The sequence below is a fragment of the Ambystoma mexicanum genome, chromosome 6p (assembly GCF_040938575.1).
Source record: "Ambystoma mexicanum isolate Mex_15411 chromosome 6p, UKY_AmexF1_1, whole genome shotgun sequence".
Classification (NCBI taxonomy): Eukaryota; Metazoa; Chordata; class Amphibia; order Caudata; family Ambystomatidae; genus Ambystoma; species Ambystoma mexicanum.
The window spans coordinates 1147000280-1147022069 of record NC_090935.1 but is presented as its reverse complement, the minus strand read 5'-3'; the positions used below and the strand labels follow the sequence as shown (position 1 = coordinate 1147022069).

Below are 21790 nucleotides of genomic sequence, written 5' to 3'. Positions count from 1 at the left end.
TATAAGAGGTTGGAAAATACTTATCTTTCCCTATGACCTTGATACAATAAACTAAAGGGTCGGTCAGGATATCAAATAAATATAAGTCCACCATTGTGTCCAAACAACCTATTTCCTATCCTTACACTATGAACTCAAAATAAGGTGAGAGGTGAATCTTTTCAAAGTTCCTTAACAAAACAAAGTTCCAAAGGTGCACAAAGTACAGTTCAACTTGGGTTTGCCTTGCCTTTCAAGGTAGGTGGTTTCACATCAGTTTCATATATCCAAATGGTTCACCAGACCTGATAATAGGGGATGACTTCCTCTCCCTAACCTTTCCAGGCCCAGAGTGCCCAGGGAGACAATCCTCTTCTCCTGGTCTTTTCCTCTTTAACATTGGTTAAGAGAATGCCTTCCTCCTCACAGCTCTCAAGAAGTCCTCAATTCACAGCCCTGGTATACTCTCCTGCCCGGGACTATCTCTCCTTTCTTAGTGTGTGGGTCCCAGACCTGTGTCTCAGTTCCTTCTTTGGCACACCTGGCTCACTTGTCTTACAAGTACTGTGATTATGAATATTAGGAGTACGCCTCTCTTGCACAGAGGGTGCCCCACATTCACCCTCTCTGTATTTTGGTCAATGTCTACTACTTCTTCCACTTCTACTACTACTGCTTTTTATTTCTGTAGACTTCAATGGGTCCCCTACCCGTTTCTCAGGTTTGTAATGTGGCACCTTGTTTTGGTTCTACAGTAGACTTCAATGGGTCTTTGGGGTCCTCCTGCGCCTTCCGGTCCCCCTGCGTGAACCTTGGTTCTTGGTCCACGAGGGCCCCAGTTCTAGGCTGCTCTGGTAAATGTCTTCGGCTTCTCCTGGGCTCGCGGGTCTTCCTTCGGTGACTTCCCCAGCTGTTTTCTTACAAAGAGTAAATCTGGTTGCCTCAGTCCCTTGTAGACTGCTGCTACTCCAGGGTGTTCCCAGAGAGAGAGAGATTCTAGACTTCCTCAGTTCCCCACAGACTGCTAAGCTTTTCTCTCCTCTACTCCTTTTCTACAATTCTTAAATTGTTTCTGATATTGCAAGTATATCCATCATTTCTTCCTAAACAAGGTCTGCCACCTACAGGTATTCAGATGAGCTGGACTACGACTGCCATGAACCTTCACCATTGAGTATACTGGCTAGTGCTGATGGGAGTTGTAGCCTAAAACATCTGTAGAGCCAAAATGTGCAGATCCCTGCCTCCACTCCGTGTATTTCTCTACCACCGTTCATGGCCACATGGGTCTCTTCCTCAGGTACTAGACACTCATGTGGTCTTGAAAGGTAGCAGGCAAAAATGTTGGTGTTACCCGAATAAAGACCGAACAGTTTTGTTGGCAAATACCGTATTCCTATCTCTCTTTGGATATTTTTAGAACAGTTCCAGAAAAATGTATTTTTCACTTTGTCACGAATGGTGTGAATGGTATTTCCTCGCCTGCAGTGTCTTATGATAGATCTCAGTAACTGCTTTGCTATTTGCAACGTCACCCCTTTTGTATGCTCCTTAGTACAATGTGAAAAATGAAACTTCAAGTCCACAACAAGATACACACGCAAAACGTATTATGCAAAATACAGCAGTCACTCACCCCGATGTCACATCGATTGTGTGATTTTGAATTGCCCTTTTGTTAAGGTGACTTTGTTATGCTGTAAAGTGGGATTGTAAACACTCCTAATTGTAGAGCGCCTACAAATTAGCCTAGGAGAAAGTGGCTGCATTTCAGCGAATTCAAGACTCACCTAGTGGAAGGGCGTCTTTAAGTAGCGGTATTACCGAGCTTGGTGGGGTATAACCGTCCTAATGTTGACAATAGTTTATACAAATGTTGCACAACGCCTGGACTAGCCTCTTGTCAAGTTTGAGATCCCTCTTTCTTTCTTTTTAGTCAACCTTTCCTGGCGCCCACTGTTTATTAGTTTTGCCACAGTTTTCTCGAATGTGCAATTCCTTTTGCTCTGCTCTTTTATTCTTGGCCCTGACACTTTCCTACATTGCCCCTATTGCTGACATTCTGCGTTCCTGGCACCCGCTTCTCTTCTTTTCTGCTTCCAAGGTCACAGCTCTGGTTTCAAGTCCCCACCACTGAGCAGATGGGATGTGTGCCTACTGGAGACATCCATATTCCCTGATAGTGAGTGAAAAGAGGAACCAGGTACCATACTGTAAAGGTACCAGTGCGCTTGAGGTGAAGGACCACTAAATGGGACTGTGCCAGAAAAGGGAAAGAGAAGTAAGAGGCAGGAGAGCAGGTAGAAGGCTGGTGCACTGGGTGTAGGCACCAAAGATAGCCACTCTCTGCTATATGCCCCCTTAAAGAACTCTGAAGAGAAGGCAAATGCTGCGTGTCTGTGTGTAGAGGTTTTAACTAGTGAGAGTCATGTTTCCCACGGTTTAGGACGTTTTTCCCGCATCTAAAGGTTCGCATGAACCAAAAGTTCTAAAAATGCTACCACCAAAGGTTCGAACACCAAAAGTTCGAACCTTTGGTGGTAGCATTGAAAAAAAAAACAGGGGCTGCGGGGGTGTCCCCCGCATCGCCCCGCTCACTATACTTTTTGGTATAGTGAGCGGGGGCTGCGGAGGACAAGCCCCGCAGCCTTCCGTTACAAAAAAAAAGAAAAGAAAAGGACCCTCCAGCCCAGTTCCCGATCACGGAAGTGAAAGGGAACTGGTGCTGCAGGGAACCAGCGTGAAGATGAAGGTAAGTGGGGTTTGTTTATGTTGGGAGTGTGGGTGGGGGTGTGGTGTGGTTGGGGGTGGGGGGTGTGTTGTGGGTGTGTGTGTGGGTGTGAGAATGTATGTGTGTTCGCATGAGAAAGGTGCAAACTTTTGGTAGTTCGCACCTTTCTCATGCAAACGATTTGCCCGATTTCAGCCAAGGGCAAATCACTCGGATTCGTTTCCCAAGGCACCAATGCCTTTTTGCCCAAGGAAGCAGTGATGGAAGCAGAGCAGAGTGGCCCTACAGGTTTATGATACAGTGGATATGCAGTTTGTGCAGAGAACCGGCGAAAGAGAAGTGCAAGTTCTTTTCTTAGATCGCCACATTAAAGCAGTGACAGAGCTCACATAAATGGGAGGGACCCAAGAAGAGAGTTGGGCACAGCACACTACACCAGCAAGGAAACTGGGGCTGGGGCTGTGGAGGCCTATGGGATGCTGATGAGCATGCCGCAGATGTGAGCCTCCACCGGTTAGCTGGACAGTGCTTGGAAGTAGACATTGGGGTGCTGATGTAGAGCTGGAACCATGGCTGTCAAGAGAAGCAGAAGACACAACAAAAGAGGTGATGGTTCTGGCATTGCTCTGGGCAACTCTTCAGACCATTGTTCTCCGCCTGCCAAGCCATTAGAGAGAGGGGAAAGACCATATTCAAATCAGGCTTGAGCACACTCCAAAAGTGGTAGTCCAGCCCGAACTGCTAGGTGACATCCCTTCTGCACGAGAGAACAAGCAACCCCATATATATTTCGTTGTCATTGGACGTCATCAGTCAGTTGTAGCTTCGGTCGCTATACCCTGCAGGAATTGAACCATGTCTGGGCATACCTGTCCCACTCGGGATGACTGACACACAACAAAAGAGGTGATGGTTGGAAGGCTTTGAATTCATCTTACCCTCTAGCATTGCTCGGAGCAACCCTCCAGAGCATCGTTCTTCACCTACAAAGCCATTACAGACAGGGGAAAGACCATATTCAAATCAGGCTTGGTCCCACCCGTCTGTCCCGAACTGCTAAATTGCTTTCTTTCTGCACGAGACAACAAGCAAGCCCAGACATGTTTCAGCCTCGTTGGTTGTCATCAGTGAGGTATAGCGTGCGTCTCTAAGCCCAGTAGGCTCAGGACCAGAGGAATTGCTAGTGGGAGGGAGTTTAAGGGGGGTTAAGGGGGCTGTAGCCCCTGGTCTTTTGGTTGTAGCCCCGGATAGAATTTCAGGAGCTACAACCAAAAGGCTAGCTAGCCCCCAGACCAGACAGTTCCGACATTAGCGTAGGCCCCGGTCTTTTCCTGACCTAGCAACAGCCCTGCTCAGGACCCACGTGAAGAGAAGCATCAGAGACAGTGGTGACTACCTTACAACAAATTCATGGGCCACAACGACAGCAGTGAGGAGGGTGAACCCGGTTGTCATACAGTGGCATCTCTCTATGACTCCTAGATGTCACGGCAGTTGAAAAATCAGTTACCTCGATCAAGCCTCATTTTGAGGTGATGTAGAGGTGTTTAAAAGGCATGGTGAAAACACTGCAGACAACAGGGACCCAATTTAGCACCATGGAGGAGAACGCAAGGAAGCTCATTTATGTGGCTCTGCAGAGGGATAGATGTTAGACTCCATGGTGTTGCTAGACAAAAAAGTTGAGATGGACAGCAAATGTTAGAATCCTGGATGCTGGGTGCTCCTACTGTGATGCTCACAGAACTGCTGAGAACAATGTTGCAATGCCTACTGGCTGCATCAGTAGCATCCAAAGAAAATGGCGAGAACTTTTGAATCAGAAGGCCATATGGACCTCTGCCTCAAAGACCTGGTATGCCAAGTCTAGCAGGACAGAGCTCATGGCCCTGGGGGATTCAGATGCTGAAGAGCAACCCCTACTGCAGCTGAGGGAGCGCTCAGAGTTTTCCATGTCACCCATTATGGACGAGCCACTCCTGATGGCACCCCACCAAACTCAAAGTTGTATACAAGGTTAAGCAGCATATTTTTGTGGAACCAATAGTGACTGAAGAATTTCTGTACAGTGCGGGCGGAGAGAGTCCTCCTCAAAGGGAGTTAGATTTGTGTCCGCTGTCTGCTCCATAGAAGCCCTATGTGTTGGCCTGGCTGCCTTTGTTCTATCCCATTGCTTGTGCAGTAATGGTGTTTGTTAGGGCTTTGGGCAAGTGTTGATACAGGCCTTACCACCCTTCTCACTCTTGGTTCGACCCACCATGCACGCTCCCCTGTAATTCCTGCTTTTCCTTACTCTTCCTTTCTTCCAGTCCCTTTCTTCCTTTGTTCTTTTTTTTAATCATAGGCTTGTTCCTGTTCGCTTTCTGGCCATTAACAACAGGTACTCATATGGGATTTCTTTTGGAATGTGGTGAGGCCGTTATCCCACAAAAAGGGGGAAGTATACACTTCAAGAGACAAACCTGTTGTGTTTTCTTGACTGCAACACAACCGAAACGACAAAAAACTATAACTGAATTCCATTCTGTTTTTTTTTCCCCAAGAAGGGGGAGGAACGCTAACAAGACAAAGGCAATGGCTCATTTTGAATGACAGATTGGTTGATATGGCTATGTACAGTCTTTTACATTCTCAAACAATGAGTTGGCCATTGTGCATCCTTTTCAGGTGATGGACCGCAACAGCAATCGCATGTCTTCCTTCATTGAACCAAACATCGACCTGCAGAGCACGTGTTCCAGTACTAGGCCATCAAATAAAAAGGTAATGTGCCATCAAACAGAAAGCCACACACATTGTGGAGGTGTATGCAGCAGTGGCATGTCAGGGTTAGTCCCTAAGATGTTTGCCATACTCAATTAAGATCTTTGTTACTGCTTATTAGTACCCGATGGGGGTGGCTTAGGCCTCCCAGCCAATGAGGAGACTCGGAGCAAGGGCTTTACTTCACATTATAGCACCCGCTCCGAGCCTCCTCAGAGCTGGAGGCCAACATCTGCCCCCGCCAGATCATCGGTAAGTCTGCGCTCCCCGTGTCCCCTTACCCAACCCCTACCCCCACCCCCTTTTCCACACCTGCACTCCACCCTCGCCCCCACACCCACCCACTTACCTGAGCTTCTCTGTCCTTCTCCTGCGTTGGGAACACTAGTGTTCCCGCAGCATGACCCACCTGTCAATGAACAGCATGGGAAAGGGAGAAGAGACTTCTTGTAGTCCCTTCTCCCCGTTCCATGGCGAACATCTTGTTTGTTTATTTTTTTTCACTTTTGAATGGCTGCCATGCAAAGGGAGAAGGGACTATGTAGTCCCTTCTCCGGATCCATGGCAGCCATCTTCTTCATTTTTGAAGTTGTGAAACGACTGCGTCCTTCAGCAACTTTAAAAAAAAACTGTTCATATTCGGTACATTGTGCCGGATCCTAATAGCAATATTACCCTCGCAGGTGGGGTGGTGGGGGGGATTGCTGGGCCTGGTAATGCCCTGGGCTTAAGGTAAAGCCCGAGTGAACTACCTACTCTGCAGCATTACTTGGCCCGTAATGCCCCCCCTGCTTGGGTAATATTGTTTAAGTAATACAGATGCATATGATGTGAAGCATATATGTAGGATCTGTTACCAAATGTGTTTCATCGTGCTCCTTTGAATCGCAATGCCAATGTGCAGCAGCATACATACCACCAGATGCATAGAGATTGAGTGGCATGGCTCACTAGCAGAAGGCATAGATTTATGCAAATGATCTTCTGAGATTTTGTGTCTGTGCAGTCTTTAATCATTACTGGTTACATCATCTGTGGCTCTGGCCATGCTCACCCAAGGAGCAGGCATGTTGAGGCCGACAATGACATGCCCTTGAAATTGTGCCTGCCCAAGGAGAGAATGGCAAGACTTAACTTATACCGTGAAGTCAGGCACTCGGCGGGGCCTACTGGTCCCCAGCTAATAGCAGTAGGGCCTACTATCGCCGAGCTGCTCAAAATATGGCTGCCCTGTCAGTGTGCCTCACAGCAGGGAGTTTCGACACCATTCAGTCTGAAAATAGAGAAGCACCGTATTCATAAGATCACACAGTATGCAGCAACACACTGGACATGGTTTTATGGTATAGGCCTGCAACTATCCTAGACCTAGAAATGTGTAAACAGCCTCCTGAATCCCTACTGCAGCTCACCTACTATCACAGTGTCAGGCCACTCCTGCTCTAGCTTATATTGCATATGAGTTATTTTGCAAAATCAATACTTTCTGCATACACCATGCCAGAAAAATAACCTATGTGATCCCAAATTATAATTCGATTGTATTTTCTAAATAGGAGGTTTTTTCGAAATACCAAATGCTTTTGCCATTACCACCATACTCCTAATAAGGCCCAGTTTGTGTTATGCTTCTCCTCTGCCATTTAGTTCAAAGGGACCCTTGTAATTGTTGTTGTCATCTCCAGTTCTAGAATGTCACACGCGCCCATCAGCAGGTTGATATAATCAATCCACAGCTATATTTACCACACAGACAGGCAGCGCATTCAACGCAGTGCCAAGAGCAGAAGGCCTTGATGGAGTTGACTGACTCACAAAGAGAAAATAGCCCGCCACCCAGTAGTGCTTCAACTGGTCGATTTTTCTAGAATGACAATGATTGGATTGAAATTAACAGCTCGAAACTGCAATACATTGACAGTTAAATAATTGACGCCTATAGATAGAAAAGTATATGAAAAGCAATTGAAGCTTAAGATGGTTTATTTGCAGATGGTAAAATATGAAAATTATTTTTGAAAATAAATGTAGAGATATTCATACAATTTAAAGACTGAAACCTTTTCAAATGCAAAGGTAAAGTCTGCTTTAACCTTTGTGTATTATGAGTTTTTTGAGGGTTTGTAGCTGGCCTAGTGGGATGCTAGGGCAGTCTGTGCTTTGGGGTCACTGTGTCAGGATTGGCTGGGTTAGTAACAGGAAGAGTTTGTACATAGAATTAACATTGTGCTTGCCCAAGTCAAGATGGAGCAAAAGAAACTTAATCTGATTGGTGAAAGGAACAATGATATGTTTGGTTTGCCTGATTGGTGGAGAGGACAATGGGTTTGATTCTTGGGAGGTGAGCAAGATTCTAAACTGCCTTTCATCCAGAGAAATTCAGTGGCTGGTTGTACATTAGTTAAGCTCCTTAAGTAAGGCCTTTTCAGAGCTCAGAAAATCTACCAAAGAAGTAAGAATATCGTTTGCTGATCCAGTTTGAACAAGAAGTCATCAGGTGGGATCGTTCTTTTAAAGATTTTAAGATTGTCACAGTGAACTTTCATTTTCTTTTATAAGAAAACTTAAAGAGTTAACAAGTTTCAAATTCAATTGAGAAAAGAGACATTTACAGTTAAAGTTATTATAAGGAAAACAAGCTTGAAGATTGTGCGTAGGAGTTTAAAGTTTATTAACTGCGTGTAATGTTCTTCAAGACTGTTTAATGTGTGCGCGAGCTCGCAAGTCGTCGTTTACGTGTTTGTGAAAGCGCGTGTGTACATTTTTAACGTGAAAAACGTTTTCTGAGAAAGCGCGTGTGGTTTTGCGATAGAGCGCGTGCCCAAAAGAATTGCGCGAGTGAATTTTAGCGCGTGTCGCGTGTACATTTTCTACGTGAAAGACGTCTCATGAGAAGCGCGTGTTGGTTTGCGATAGAGCGCGAGTCCATTTTAACCAGCGCGTGTTATTTTTTATCGCGTTTACGTATTTTTTCACCCGCGCAGGTTTTGTAAAGAATCGCGTGTGTATTTTAAACGCAAGGACAATTCTTCACGTCTTCTGATTTCACGTGTTTATCGCACACGCTTATTAAGGAAGAAACTATACGTTCTTTGTGTAAATAAGGAAACAATTCACAGGCAGAAAGAAAGCAGTATTCCACGAAGTTAAGGAATATTATTTAAAGTAATTTATGCAAATGGAATTCAATACTTTCAGAGAAAGACTGCAATTTATGAAAGCATTGAAAACTACATAAGGTTAAAAGAACTTTGAAGCAAGAAGAATATCTAGTTCTGAAAAGATGTTGCAAAGGCCATCACTTTAGGATTCTAAAGAGACTTGATTGGCTTGAACTATATGCACAACACAAGATATATTTACAAGATATTCCACAAAGATTACTAATCTCTAAATCTTTTACTGAGGTTTTAGAGGTAAAGAGTTTAGAGTTTATTTAGAATAATTTTAGAAAATAAGTTTTCTTATCATATAAGTAACCAGGTGTATTTGTTTACCACAGATACCAGAGCCTACCAGACGGTTGAAGGGCTGCAGTGTCTCCGTTGTTATTTTCTCCAAATTCCCCTTTCCCTTTCTTGGGGTTTTCAGCTCACCTTATATTTAAGGGTTGAGAGGTGAACTCCTGGTGAGGGTCTGTGGGGCCAGCATCAGCTCCTGTGGAATTCAGTCAAGCCGGACCCTGACACACTGCAGGTCCCACGCTACCTTTCATTATCCACACGTGTCTCAACTTCAGAGTTGTGACACACCGACACCCGCTGTCTTTCTGCTGAATGTGAACGCACTTTTGCTATGAAATTGTACCGGGGGAGAGTGTGGCAAATGCATGGCGTCTGATGAATCTCCCAAAGCCTCGTTTGACCTAAAGCCCCCGGGATGGGACCCCGTGAGGTGGGTCACTGGATGGGTGTTCTATTCCTGTGATGGAACACCATTGCCCTTGCTAGCCCCGGCGCGAGGCTACCATTTGCGCCGGCATCACATGTATACACAAATGCATTCCCGCGAAAGTGAAGGGCTCGCCATACCTCTCGCTCAGGTCCCACATTTCACATTACCACTAGGTGGCGATAAAGCGGAAGCATTTTTTTCTGGAAAGAAAAGAAACAAAAACATGCACAGACAATACGCGACTTACTAAATATCGTCCTCGCAGTACCCGAAAAAGGAAAGTGGGTTCCCTAAAACAGCCACCTGGAAACAATGGCAGCCTTTCGGGGGCATATCACCTAACATTTGCGCGTGTTATAAAAATGAGCAAATGTTTTGAAAATACGGAATGGCGCAAACAGGTGTTTTGTCACAATTCATATTATCACAAAACCTTTGCAATGGGGCAAAAAGAGATCAGACTGCTCTTTGAAATAATGTTTTCTGCGTAACACAAAAGAAAGATTTTCAACCCTGTCATGTTAAGCAGCAAGCATGGTAAAGAAACCAGCCTGCTTCATTTTTGCTATGGTGTAAATACTTTTAGATAATACAGTTTGGGGCTAAACCGGTTTTCTCCATTCCGTATTATCTAAGGGGCAAATTTGGTACAAATTCGTTTTCTCCATTTGTTTGCATGTGGGTACATTTTGATAACCTGGCTCCTGGTGTAAAGATGGCATTCCTATATAGTGTACCCTTCACTGCGTACATGATGACGCTGATCAGTTTATGCAATGATGGGGTGACTTGGGTATTGCGCTTGGCATCTTTGCTCTACTCCCATTTCCCCCTTTTACTTTAGTGGAGGGTCTCCAGTGTACAGCGGGTTCTGGCATTTACACTCCTACCTAGTTGTTTTTTGCGCTATAAACAGATATACCCCGCACCTTTTGTCAGAATCCAGCAGCCCCCCCCCCACCCCTGTGCCTCATTAGAACAGGTGGTTCTTGTGTTCTGACCCCCTGCAAGGCAGCAGGTTGGGGACATATGTTATGTTATGGGTGCTTATATAGCGCCGGCAGCCTGCGGGCATCAGGGCGCTGATAACATACAACATGTACTGGTCGCACCTGGGACTCCCCAAATGATCCCAAAAGGGCTCTTTGATTCCTATTAGTTAAAAAATGACTTAAAGAGGCAGGTCTTAGGCATTTCCTGAACGTTTGGTAGTTCTTTTCCAGCCGCAAGGTGGGTGGTAATTTGTTCCACTGTTGCACAGCACGAACTGAAAAGGATCTGCCCATACCTGCCTTAAGCTTATATACATATGATATGTCTTTAGAAAAGCTAATCGAAAGGCGGAGAGCAATTTCAGCGCACTGTCTGTCCTGTCCCCTTGGGTCTTGTGTCTTGGGATTAGCAGGCAGTCGGTCTGTGTGGAGAATCAGGATTTGTTGGTCCAGCTTAAGGTCAAAGTGCGACGTCAAGGATGCACAGACCCATCAGCGTTGAGTGTATTTCTTCTGAGCATGCTGGTGATAGCCATTCTGGTGTCTTCCACCTTGAGGAAGTCCTCGGTAAAGCCTGCCTGCCCCTTCTTCGATTGACACCCTTCCCTTCCCAGATGGGATATTGGTGGCCATCAACATGTGTGATGTGTGTTGCTTAAGCACCCTAAGGTGCCCTGCCTGGATCCCACTGGGTAGCATTTTAGTGGCTCCCCTGATCATTTGAAAGGAGTGTGGTAGCTCAGAGACTGAACCATTTAAGAAACCATGGATACATGCGCACACTTACATTCACCAATACAACAGGGGACCTGGCTAGCAAGATCTTTCTGAACTTATCCGCTATGTTCAGTGATGGGAATGCTATGCTAAAATGCTAGCTGCATGGAAATATGGAGTTTTGGAGTGGCTCCTCAACAGATGGGCACTAAAATCACACCAGAGCTGTCATGGTGGAGTACAGAATACTCCACTGAGCGTGGGACTCGCCTTGTCATTTCTGTCTTTCTTGAATACTATTATTGCGTTAAGAAAGTGTTATCAGTAGTTCATAAACCACCCAGTGACTTACACAGTAAAATTAACTGTTGCCTGACTGTGCCACAAATGGTTCGATGTCTTTAGGCTGCCCTTTGGAGACTGTTCCAAAAAGTTACCATCTTTATTAGACTGTCTTGGAGTGGCCTCCAACAAGAAAGGTTGTGCAGACATCAGAGGGTTTCACCCCCCGGAAACTCTTGTAAATCGCATCCTCGCCTAACCCGCCTCCGTGCCCATCGCGTCAGTACAATTCCGCCCAGCACCCGCGATTGCCACTGGAACCTGCACACTCCCCTCACGCCCTCCTACACCCTTAAATGCCTGCCCCCTTGACACACATACCATCTCTAAATTGCGCTCCCCGCAGCAGCGTCTTACTGATTCTGGGGGCTGCTTATTCATATGGGGGCAGAGGGGCTTTGTAGGCGGTCTTTGGAAATTGGTCTTTTTGATGTGTGTGTGCAAAGGTACTTGAGCAAAACACCAGATACCACCCAAAACATAGTGTATTGTAGAATAAATCCAATTTTGCATGAAATGGAATGCCTAATGTTTCTACTGTGTGACGAATCCCTGGATGTCTTCACTTCTCTCCTAGGGGAGACCCTTTCCATGAGGCCAGGGAGGTGAGGCTGCTACCCGATAGCCCCCCTGGGGGTGGTACTCAGTGGGTGGATCTCATGGGGAGGAAAGCCTGCTATGGGATTAGTGACAATTCGGGGAGAACATGGTATCCCCATAGCCCATCTAACCCAAACCAGCCTTCCTCTGTAACGCCCTACAACACCATCCCTAGTGTTCCTATCGGTTTCCTTACAAACAGTAATGTAGGGAGTACTGGGATGAGGAAGAATCCAACAGACTCACTAGGAGTCTTCAAGATCAGTACTGAGATGAGGAAGAGTCCAACAGACTCACTAGGAGTCTTCAAGATCAGTACTGAGATGAGGAAGAGTCCAGCTGACTCACTATGAGTCCTCAAGATCAGTACTGAGATGAGGAAGAGTCCAGCTGACTCATTAGGACTCCTCAAGATCAGTACTGAGATGAAGGAGAGTCCAACTGACTCACAAGGAGTCCTCAAGATCAGTACTGAGACGAGGAGGAGGTGTGGAAACATAGAGAGTGCGTCTGTAAATCATACTGAGTCTTTGTGGACTTCCTATTGGCCAAGACACTAGTGAACTAGAAGAGGGAAATTCAAACTCAGTGAGAGATCCTCTCTGGAGGAACCGGGAACTGCGGAGCCAGCAGTCAGAAGCCGAGTGAAGCAACCAAGGATGGGATGCTTACCTGTCTGCAGGGATGCTCCGGAGAGCTCCACCCTCGCCGGGCAGTGTCTGGAAGCAGAAAGACGAAGCACCAGCTGATCAGGAGAGCTTGAGAGCGTGGGCCACCTGGAACCTTATGCCCAAAAGTAGAAAGCCGCTGCGGAGCTGCCACATAACCTTAACGCAGGAGGCATTCTCTGAACAAGGTTGAGAGACCCAGAAGCAGCGGACAGAGACCTGTGAGCAACCACAGGAGGGTTGGGAATCCGGTAGGCTTGCTGGGAACCTTGAGAGACTACAGCCAATAAGGAGTGTCCTCCAGAGCCATCTTCTTCATGGCAGTGCCTGGGAGTGTGTAAGACCAGTGCTGGCAAGATCAAGATAGCAAGAAGCCAAAGGGGTCTGTGACCCAAGGGCAAGAAGCCAAAGGGGTCTCAGACCCGAGAGCAAATAACCAAAGGGGTCTGGGACCTGAGGACAAGAAACCAAGCGGTCTGAGACCCAAGAGCAAGAAACCAAAGGGATCAGGGACCCGAGCGAAAGGAGTCAAAGGGGCCTGGGACCCAAGAGCAAGAAACCAAAGGGGTCTGGGATCCAATAGAGAAGGAAGCCAATACCACAGGGTTCTGGGACCCGACAGCAAGAATACCTAGCAGGATAGTGAACCGTAACAAAGCAAAAGGGGAATGGGAACCAAAAGCAAGAAAGCAAAGGAGTCTGGGGCCAAAGAGAGAACCTAGTATCACAGGGGTCTGGGACCCGACAACAAGAATACCTGGCAGGATAGTGAACCGGATACAACCTGTTAAGAATCAGGAAAAGCCAAGAAGGAATTGGGAACCACACCCAATAGCGAACTACACACAAAACCTTTGATATAGTCGCAGTGCCTGGCAGGATAGTGAACCATGTAGGCTGTGAGTATTGTGGAAAAGACCAGGGCAAGGGAGACATATCCCCTTTTGTTTGTGGACATTGTGGAAGGAATCAAGAGAAGGGGGTCACTCTCTTGACATTGTGAAGATAGAAGACTATTTGTTTTATGTGCCTTTTTGGAACCTGAATCCAAGGAACCTTTTTTGAGACTTTTGATTTGTATGCCTTAAGAACAACATTTAATTTTGAATCACCCAGAAGTGAACTTTCAGCTATTATCCCGAAGAAAGAAACCATTCTTCTGAATCAAGAAGACCTACCCTTTTCTTTAGCTGTGTATATAGTGTAAGGGTCAGAAATAGGTTATGGACACAGGACGGTGGACTCTGTGCTTTAGACTGACATCCTGGCACACTCCCTGGTATTGTTTGAGGCAGGGAAACCCCTCTTAAAAGTAGGGTCAGACAGGGTTTTCTCTTTTCTTCTACTACCAATAAAAGTCTATAGCCAGAAACAGACCACCCGTGTGCCTATCTCCTCATTCCACTTCTTTACAACTGGTACGAGCAGGACATATCTTTCACTGGAAAACAAAAATCTGCCAAGTCGAGAGCTTTTGGCTTCAGCAAAGGCCTCCATGTTTGCAGCCGAAAGGTCATTGGTTTTGTAGAGAATTAACAACCCATGCCACCATGTAAACAGCTGGAATTAAAGCATTTGTTTTATTTCTTGTAATTTTATATCTGGCTGCATGTGGGGCAGTGTTGGCTTAGAGCACCAAGCATCAGGGCCATGGAGAGAAGGGGAGTGAGATAGGTTAGTGACAAAGAATTTGGGATGTTGGAGGATGGGGCATTAGTAGAGTGTGAAGGGGAGACATCTGTGGAAGCAAGACACATTGTCGCACGTAATTTCCCTCATCAACGTTTGATTCATAGTTTCAGAGGATCCATGCTTATAGGCAGGTGCTGTAAGGTATTCGATCAATAAGGCCAACTGGGAGAGGTCCTCCTTCCGAGCTCTTCTGTTCTTCTCCAATCTGAGGTGAATCATTCTAGAGCCTTGGGCTATGCATAGAATTGGATGTAATCTAAGACTACACTGGTCTCCATAGAAGATATATGCATGTTTACTGTGGCTCGAAATTAAACTTCCAGTTTTTTGGGCCATTTTGGATCCGGCCATTGGATTATTGTCATTTTATGAAACATTTTAGGGTATCAGCAATTGACATCATATGCCATTTCAAACACAGATGAGATGGCAGGAAGTGATGTGACATGATCATTCACCTTAATGGCTTCACAACAAATGTCATCATTTCCCTATTGACCCTGGTGAAAGGACAGCAAATAGCTAAAGAAAAATCCTACATTGAATGCACAACATATAAATGTACCTCGACGATTGTTGATCAAGGTCAAGCATAGGAGCTGCAAGGTGAAACCGGTTAGTTGCAGGAGAAACCCCTAGTTACCATTATATTGAACCATGGGCATAAACTACTGTTCCACAGTATTCCTAGCCATCAGTTGCTCACTGTTTCCTGCGGCAGAGGGGAGGTACACAAACACTCCTGTGTCAACTCAGGAGGCAGCTCCTCTGAAGGCCGGCATCCTCAGGAGCCGAGTGGTAGACAGGAAATGATTGGTAATCCTGAAGCACCATCAATGGAAGCAAATATTATTTGGAAAAGAAATATGTATATTGTTCGTTTTCTAAATTAATATTGTTAAAAAAAATAGAAAGTAAACAGACAGCAATCCAGTTAATACAAACCATGTTGATGTTCATAAATAAGTATGAAAAGTTTAACAAAATTAGAGTGAATTGAATTAGTTGTTGTGAGTCATTGATTGTTGTCCTTGTTTTTCTTGACCAGCTCTTCCATGAAGAGTTAGCACTGCAGATGGTGGTCAGTGCCGGCATGGTGAGGGAAAATGTCTTCAAGTATGCCTGGTTCTTCTTTGAACTTCTGGTAAGTCCCTCAATTTAGATGTACAGCTTTTACATTTGCAACTAAAAGTTGAACTGTGAAAAGTGCAGCACTAAATCCTCTGCAGCCGCCATACATGCAGCCATCCCTGTTTAATGTGCCCTTCTGCAGCAGTGGTAAAAATGACAGCACTTTATTTAGGATGTCATGACATCACACTTTGATGTCATCCACGGTCCTGTTCACCGTCACAGTCCGTAGCACTGGGATATAGAGAATCATTTTTTACCGAAACAGTTTTATTTTAGTTTGGGGGGTACCCTCCACAAAACCCCACATTTCCCTATGTTTGTAACCCCACCCCCATATATGTTTTATCTTTTATGTGGCCGGCTGGCACTTGTGTTAGTCACAGATCAGGAAACGCACAGCGTCTCCACCTTTGACCGCCTTTTGTCTCCACTCCCTGTTGTACCTTTTACAGCGTAAGGCTGAGAGTAAGAATTCCGTTTTAGCCTTGGACTGTAACAGGCACAACAGGAGTGGGGACAAAAGGGTGTTAATGTTTGACCCATTAACCCCATGACGGAGACCTTAGCTTCTGAAGCCTTCACTCCTCTGTGGCCCACTAACGGTATCATGCACCTAAGAAGGGGTTTATTTGCGAACTGCTGTCTATAAATTCCATTCTCTGTGTTAATGGTGTATTCATGTTGTGTTCTCTTATACAATAATCACTCCCCAAAACTGGAACTGCTGTCTTTATATCAGCTTTACTATTCGCTGTACAATGTCTACACTCAAACACTTCAATACGTCTGAAATATCTTAATATTTGTTGTTCTTATTTCACTGAACAAGAACCGTAGCATCAAACAAACATCAAGGACACCGGATGGAAAACCATGACCAGGAAAAAAAAATTGCATCCAGAACCACATTGTGACTTAGGAAGACAGTACTTCTGCTTAATGCACACATTTTGGGCCCCAACCGAAGCAAAGAAAATGAGTGATGTTAGAATCTGAGATTGCCAGTTGCCCCTTTAGTTTCAGCCGCCAGTCGGGGAAACTGGTATATACTGCCTTGGCAGCGATTAAAAGTGCTTGGCAAAGCGCTTGAAGTTCCCTTACCCCCTTTCACCTGCCCAAAGTGTCTTTTAAGGGTAGCATTAGCAGTCCGTGATGATGGTACTCTATTCTAGCATAGGGACAGGACATGTGTTAACAGTAGTAGCCACAAGGAGATTATATGGGCTGTGGCGTAGATACTGGACACAGATCAGCAGCCATAGGAACAAAGTACATACCCCAGTGTAGACGCAAAAACAGATTAGACATCACAAGGAATGCGTATGTAGCAGAGGTTGTGCTTTGAGTTACTTTATGAGTGTAGAAGCCACGAGGAACGTTAATGTCACTGGCATGATATATGATATGATATGATATGGCATTTATAACGCGCGTATACACAAGTGTTTCAAGGCGCGATGAGGCAAGGGAAGGGAAACAAAGGGAAGACAGAGACAACGATCCTACTAGTCCAGGTGACATTGAGATTGCGATGGACAAGCCCTAGAGATGTGGAGCAGTTGGAAAGGTTTATGTGCAATAGGGATTAGAAGCTATGAGCAAACAGCTATCAAAAATGCAACCAGTCCCATTTCATGTATGAAATGTTGAGACACTACGGGATTCTATGGGCCTCATTATAAGGCTGGCGCTCACGGAATGAAGGGAGCCGGTACGGGACCGACCCCCTTAATTCCGTCAGGGCTGATTATGAGGTTCCCAGGCGTCCTTTCTGGGTCCCGCGAGGGGAAGAGGGAGGTCACAACGGGACACTCATATTGTGCCCGTTGTTACCTCCATCCCCATTTGAGCCCTATTGGGGCTCAAATGGGAATGGGGAATGGTTCCTGCAAGGAGGACTTACCAGGTCCTCCTATGTCGGAATGACCTGGTAAGTCCCCATTGCAGGAACCTGGTAAAGGAGCCCGGTATGGAGGCAGCCATGGAGCTAATAGCACCATGGCTGCCTCCAAACTCGTAATGAGGCCCAATGATTCCTTAACTTTGTTGTCATTTCTGCATTCACAAGAGGGGACCCACAAAAAAATCTCACATGGAGGAGGCGCTACTCTACGCTGTGGGGCTACACTGCTGTATACTGTAGTATTATATTTACTACACCAGGACTTTAAGTGCTGCAGATAAGACACAGTGCAATTCAATTATTAAATGCCCAGGACCACACGTTTTGGCTATGCCAGCAGTGCAGTGTTGCAGTATGCGCTTAGTTATGGAGACGAGACCACCCCTGTGCATTTTTACATGCTCTTCCTTAGGCCACGCCTTCATGTTTTAGGCCACGCCCATCAAGCAAGCCACACCCCCAAATGAGGGCCCCTCCTCAATTTCTTACCCCACTTAAAGCACTGGTTCTTGGTCTCCAAGAGAAGAGAAAAGGGCCACAGAGGAGGGGGAAAAGGCTAAATGCACTGTAGCGATTTGGGCAGGTGAGAAAGGAACTGACAGGCGGGAATCAGAGTTTGTGATTGTTTGCATGACTGTACAGTCAGTGCAGGATGAACAAAGTATAGTGCTGAGCAGAAAAAGGCAAATCCTTTATGCAACTCAGTCATACTTCATTATTTCAGAAGTGATGAAAACGTAACTAACGATTTTGTCGTCACGAAGTCCACAACGACGCCAAGAATGAAGCCATAAACATCTAAGGCCACAACCACAATGAAACGTTAGATCTTAATAATGTATGAAATAATAAAGAACTAAAGCTGAAATGTCACCTGTAGGCTCTAAATTATTGCCAACCTGGTGCCACCGACGCATTCTACCACCGTAGGGATTTAAGATCATGTAAACGGGGCGAGGGGCGAGCTTTCTTGTTGGCCTCCATGGAAACCACAACATGAGCATTGATGAAGATTTGCAACAAACTTCACAGTTGTGTGTTGATCAAGATCAGCAGCCTCAATATACCAAAGGAAATGCAGTTACAGCATATATGGGGAGTACAGCAATGTCTCGGGAGGATAGCTCAACGTCTAGGAAGCAAGACGACACAGAGCAACACAGGTTCGATCCCGCGGGTCCGCGCTTAGAAACCTCTGGCTATTAAGCGCATTAATAATAACCATTCATATCAATGGTTTTCTCTGGAAAACAATATTCTTATATTAAGGTCCTTTAGAGCGGCCACGACCATTTCCTTCCACAGCGGCCAAAGTTGCCATCATTAGATGCCGGCTCAATGAAAGCCTGGGCAATATACTAGTGTATCATGGGGAAGCGTGTTTACTTGCCACAACAGCAGCAGGACTCTGCTTATAGCCCCACCCACGCCAGCATGCCCTACCCTTCCAAATACAGCCCTACTCGTTTTCAACCACTGCATCCACAGTGTGAAACTGACACCCCCACAGTGCAGACATTCAATTCCACCCCCCCCCCCCCCCGCGTTCCCCTCCCCAATAAAGCCTTTCCCACATCCATTTTGTGGACCATTTCCGCACAGGGTTGGGCACATTTTAAATGACTGTCCACAAAAGTGCTCAGCAGCTCATTCATAGTTTCCTTCACTTTTCATATTGTTAGGAGTTTCCTCCTGGTTATTTTGAAAGTTGTGCTTATTTTAGCCAATTTGTCACGTGGCACCATGTTGTATGGTGCTTGTCAGAATCTATAGGTGCATGGATGGTGATATCGGACCTACCTGACTTTGGAGTAGGTGCTTATTGAGTCCTGTGTCTTTATCAATGTTATTTTGGAGCAAGATATAATTCTTCATGGGCGCAGGGGAATATGTTTAGGTTTCAGAGGCCTGCTATATCTGTTGGTTGTTGTGTACATGTTGTGGCCTCGTATTAGGGTCGTGTTGGGAACCTGGTATTTCCTGTTGGTGGTTTGGACGTTCTGGGACTGTGGGGTTTACAAGATTGTGGGGGACTGGCTTATTTCGCCCTCAGTATTTATGTACATGGGAGTGCAGGGATGTTCTTTCTGGGACATTGTATTCCTGGTTTCCAATTATGGACATGAGGGCAGAGGGGATGTTGGTCTATGGAAAATGTGGACCTTTTGGTGTTTTTCTGAAATGTTCAAGTGTTTGTTCCTCATCTGTTGTTAAGTTATGGTCAGGTTTATGTTCTGTTTTGTTCATTGATCTATTCATCGTTTAAGGGTTACGGATGCAGTGAGGCATTTAAGGATGTTTGTCTGCCAGTAGTGTTTAGGTGGTTTAGGTGCAGTGAGGTACTGCAGTATGGATGCAGTGAGGTGCTGCGATAACTGATGTTTAAGGATGTTTACTTCTGCCAGTGCTGTTTAGGTGGAAGTTGAGGATGCAGTGAGGTGCTGCGGTACGGATGCAGAGAGGTGCTGCATTAACTGCCATTAATGGATGTTTACGTCCGCTAGTCGTTTTGGCAGTGGTTATCATTTGTGGTTTTTGCATTCAGTACTCATTTGGTGGACTACCGTTTTTGGGCTGTAGTGTGGGAGCTTTTTGTTTTGGTGGTTGTCATTGCGGTATGGGTTTGTTGCTGTTGTTGGAAGTATGTTAGGGAGAGAGTTATGTGGTTATTGAGGATCTTTCAGGTTGGGCTTTCATGAGCTGTGATTTAGACCATCTGGTTTGGTGTGTGTGGTTTTTGGGCAAAGAATGCACTAGATGTGTGGTTGCCAAAACGGTTTGTATGTGTCTGTGCTTCTCGGGTGTGAGGTTTCTTGAATGGTGCATTTTGTGATGCTTTTTGATTGGCATTTTCGGTGTGTACAGAGGGAGAGGTGTTGTGTTCTTGTCAGAATCTCTGGGTGCATGGATGGAATGTTGGTGTGGAATGTGTTCTGCTTAATGACAGTTTGAAGTTAGCTGGCTGGGACAATGGATGGCCACTGCTTTCCCCCGCCATGTGTCCCTATATCTTAATGGCGGCTACACAAGGACTGTACTAAAGGACTTACCTGTACACTGGAATAAAACGGTTCTTACCTTTATAGTGGAACCTGGCATGGTACTAGCAGGACAAGGGAACCCACCACACACTACCAGAAGCTAAAACGCATCTTGTCAGTGGAGTTCCCGGAGCACATTGGAATGCGTCTTTTCTAAATGGCCTTGTTCTGGAAAACCTTCTCAGATTGCGTTACATTCTTAAGTGGATCATACATTGTTAAGTGTGGAAAACGCCGATATCAATATTCTGTCACAGTAATGCTTGTGTCACTCTTTTGTAAGGTGAAGAGCATGGCTCAGTACGTTCATCAGGTGGAAAGGCAGGACTCTTCTCGGAGAACCCGATTTTCCGATCGCTTCAAGGACGACATCACCACCATCGTGAACGTGGTCACCTCAGAGATTGGGACTCTTTTGCTTAAGCCACAGAAGGTAAGGTAGTGGTGACACATGCCTCTCTTAGCAGAGCGCAGCGTGGCCGGAGGATCTGTATTTTTACGACATATGAAGAGGGTTTTTTGCCATTGAAAATAGAATATTGAAGTCTGAGGCGAATAGCATCAAAATAGATGGTAGGAGCAGCATGATGTGGCCAACAAGCATTATCCTGTAGAATGAATTATGGAACAATGGAGAAGCCAATGAGCAATAACTCAGGGAGCTGTGTAGCCTGGCTACTGAGAGTAGCAGAGTGAAGAGTGGAGTGTGAAAGGAGGATGCGTAGACCGAGACATCACATAGAGGAGGGAAGTGCTGCTGCGATTCCACCGCTTGCTGCATTTTCCAACGCATACCACACCCTTTCAATCAAGAAATGTGAGATGTATGTTCGTTGTACTGATAACATCAAAGTGAAAGAATTGACTTTTCTATTGATTTTTGTTAATGTTTGAAATCACAATGAAGTGAGAGATGTGTTTTCCCTCCAGGTCGAGATTCTAGTGAACATTTCATTTTCCCAACGTTCCCAATTAATCTCGTGAAATCATCCACATATATGAAGACAGAAGCCCCAAACCCCCACCCCTGTCTCCGGATCTCAACAACATACATCAGCCCCTCAGTGAACTGCACTTCGAGCCTTGATACTCATATCGGCCGTTTTCTAATTTATTGAGTCTGAAAGCTGGCAGAGGGGGTCAGAAATAGCCAGGGTAAGCAGGAGAGAGAGGATGTTGCACAGAAGCTGCATTTCTTCATGCTACAGAAAATCTCACCGCTCTTTGATAATCTGTGCCACCTTCATGGTGTTTGAGCTGAGGTCTGAAGGTCTTCCCTTGAACGTCTGCCTAAAGGCATGCTTAAACAAGAACCCTAAGGGCGATTGGGCTTG

The 21790-nt window shown here is 45.6% G+C and overlaps 1 protein-coding gene across 2 annotated transcripts in view; it reads left to right on the top strand.

Annotated features, from left to right (window-relative positions):
• DOCK8 (dedicator of cytokinesis 8) overlaps positions 1-21790 on the top strand; it is a 1170453-nt gene that overhangs the window by 800733 nt on the left and 347930 nt on the right. For both annotated transcript variants that reach the window (XM_069625758.1, XM_069625759.1), the window contains 3 exons: positions 5378-5473; positions 15427-15522; positions 20740-20889. In XM_069625758.1, coding sequence (XP_069481859.1) covers positions 5378-5473; positions 15427-15522; positions 20740-20889 — 342 coding nt within the window. The remainder of the gene's footprint in view (positions 1-5377; positions 5474-15426; positions 15523-20739; positions 20890-21790) is intronic.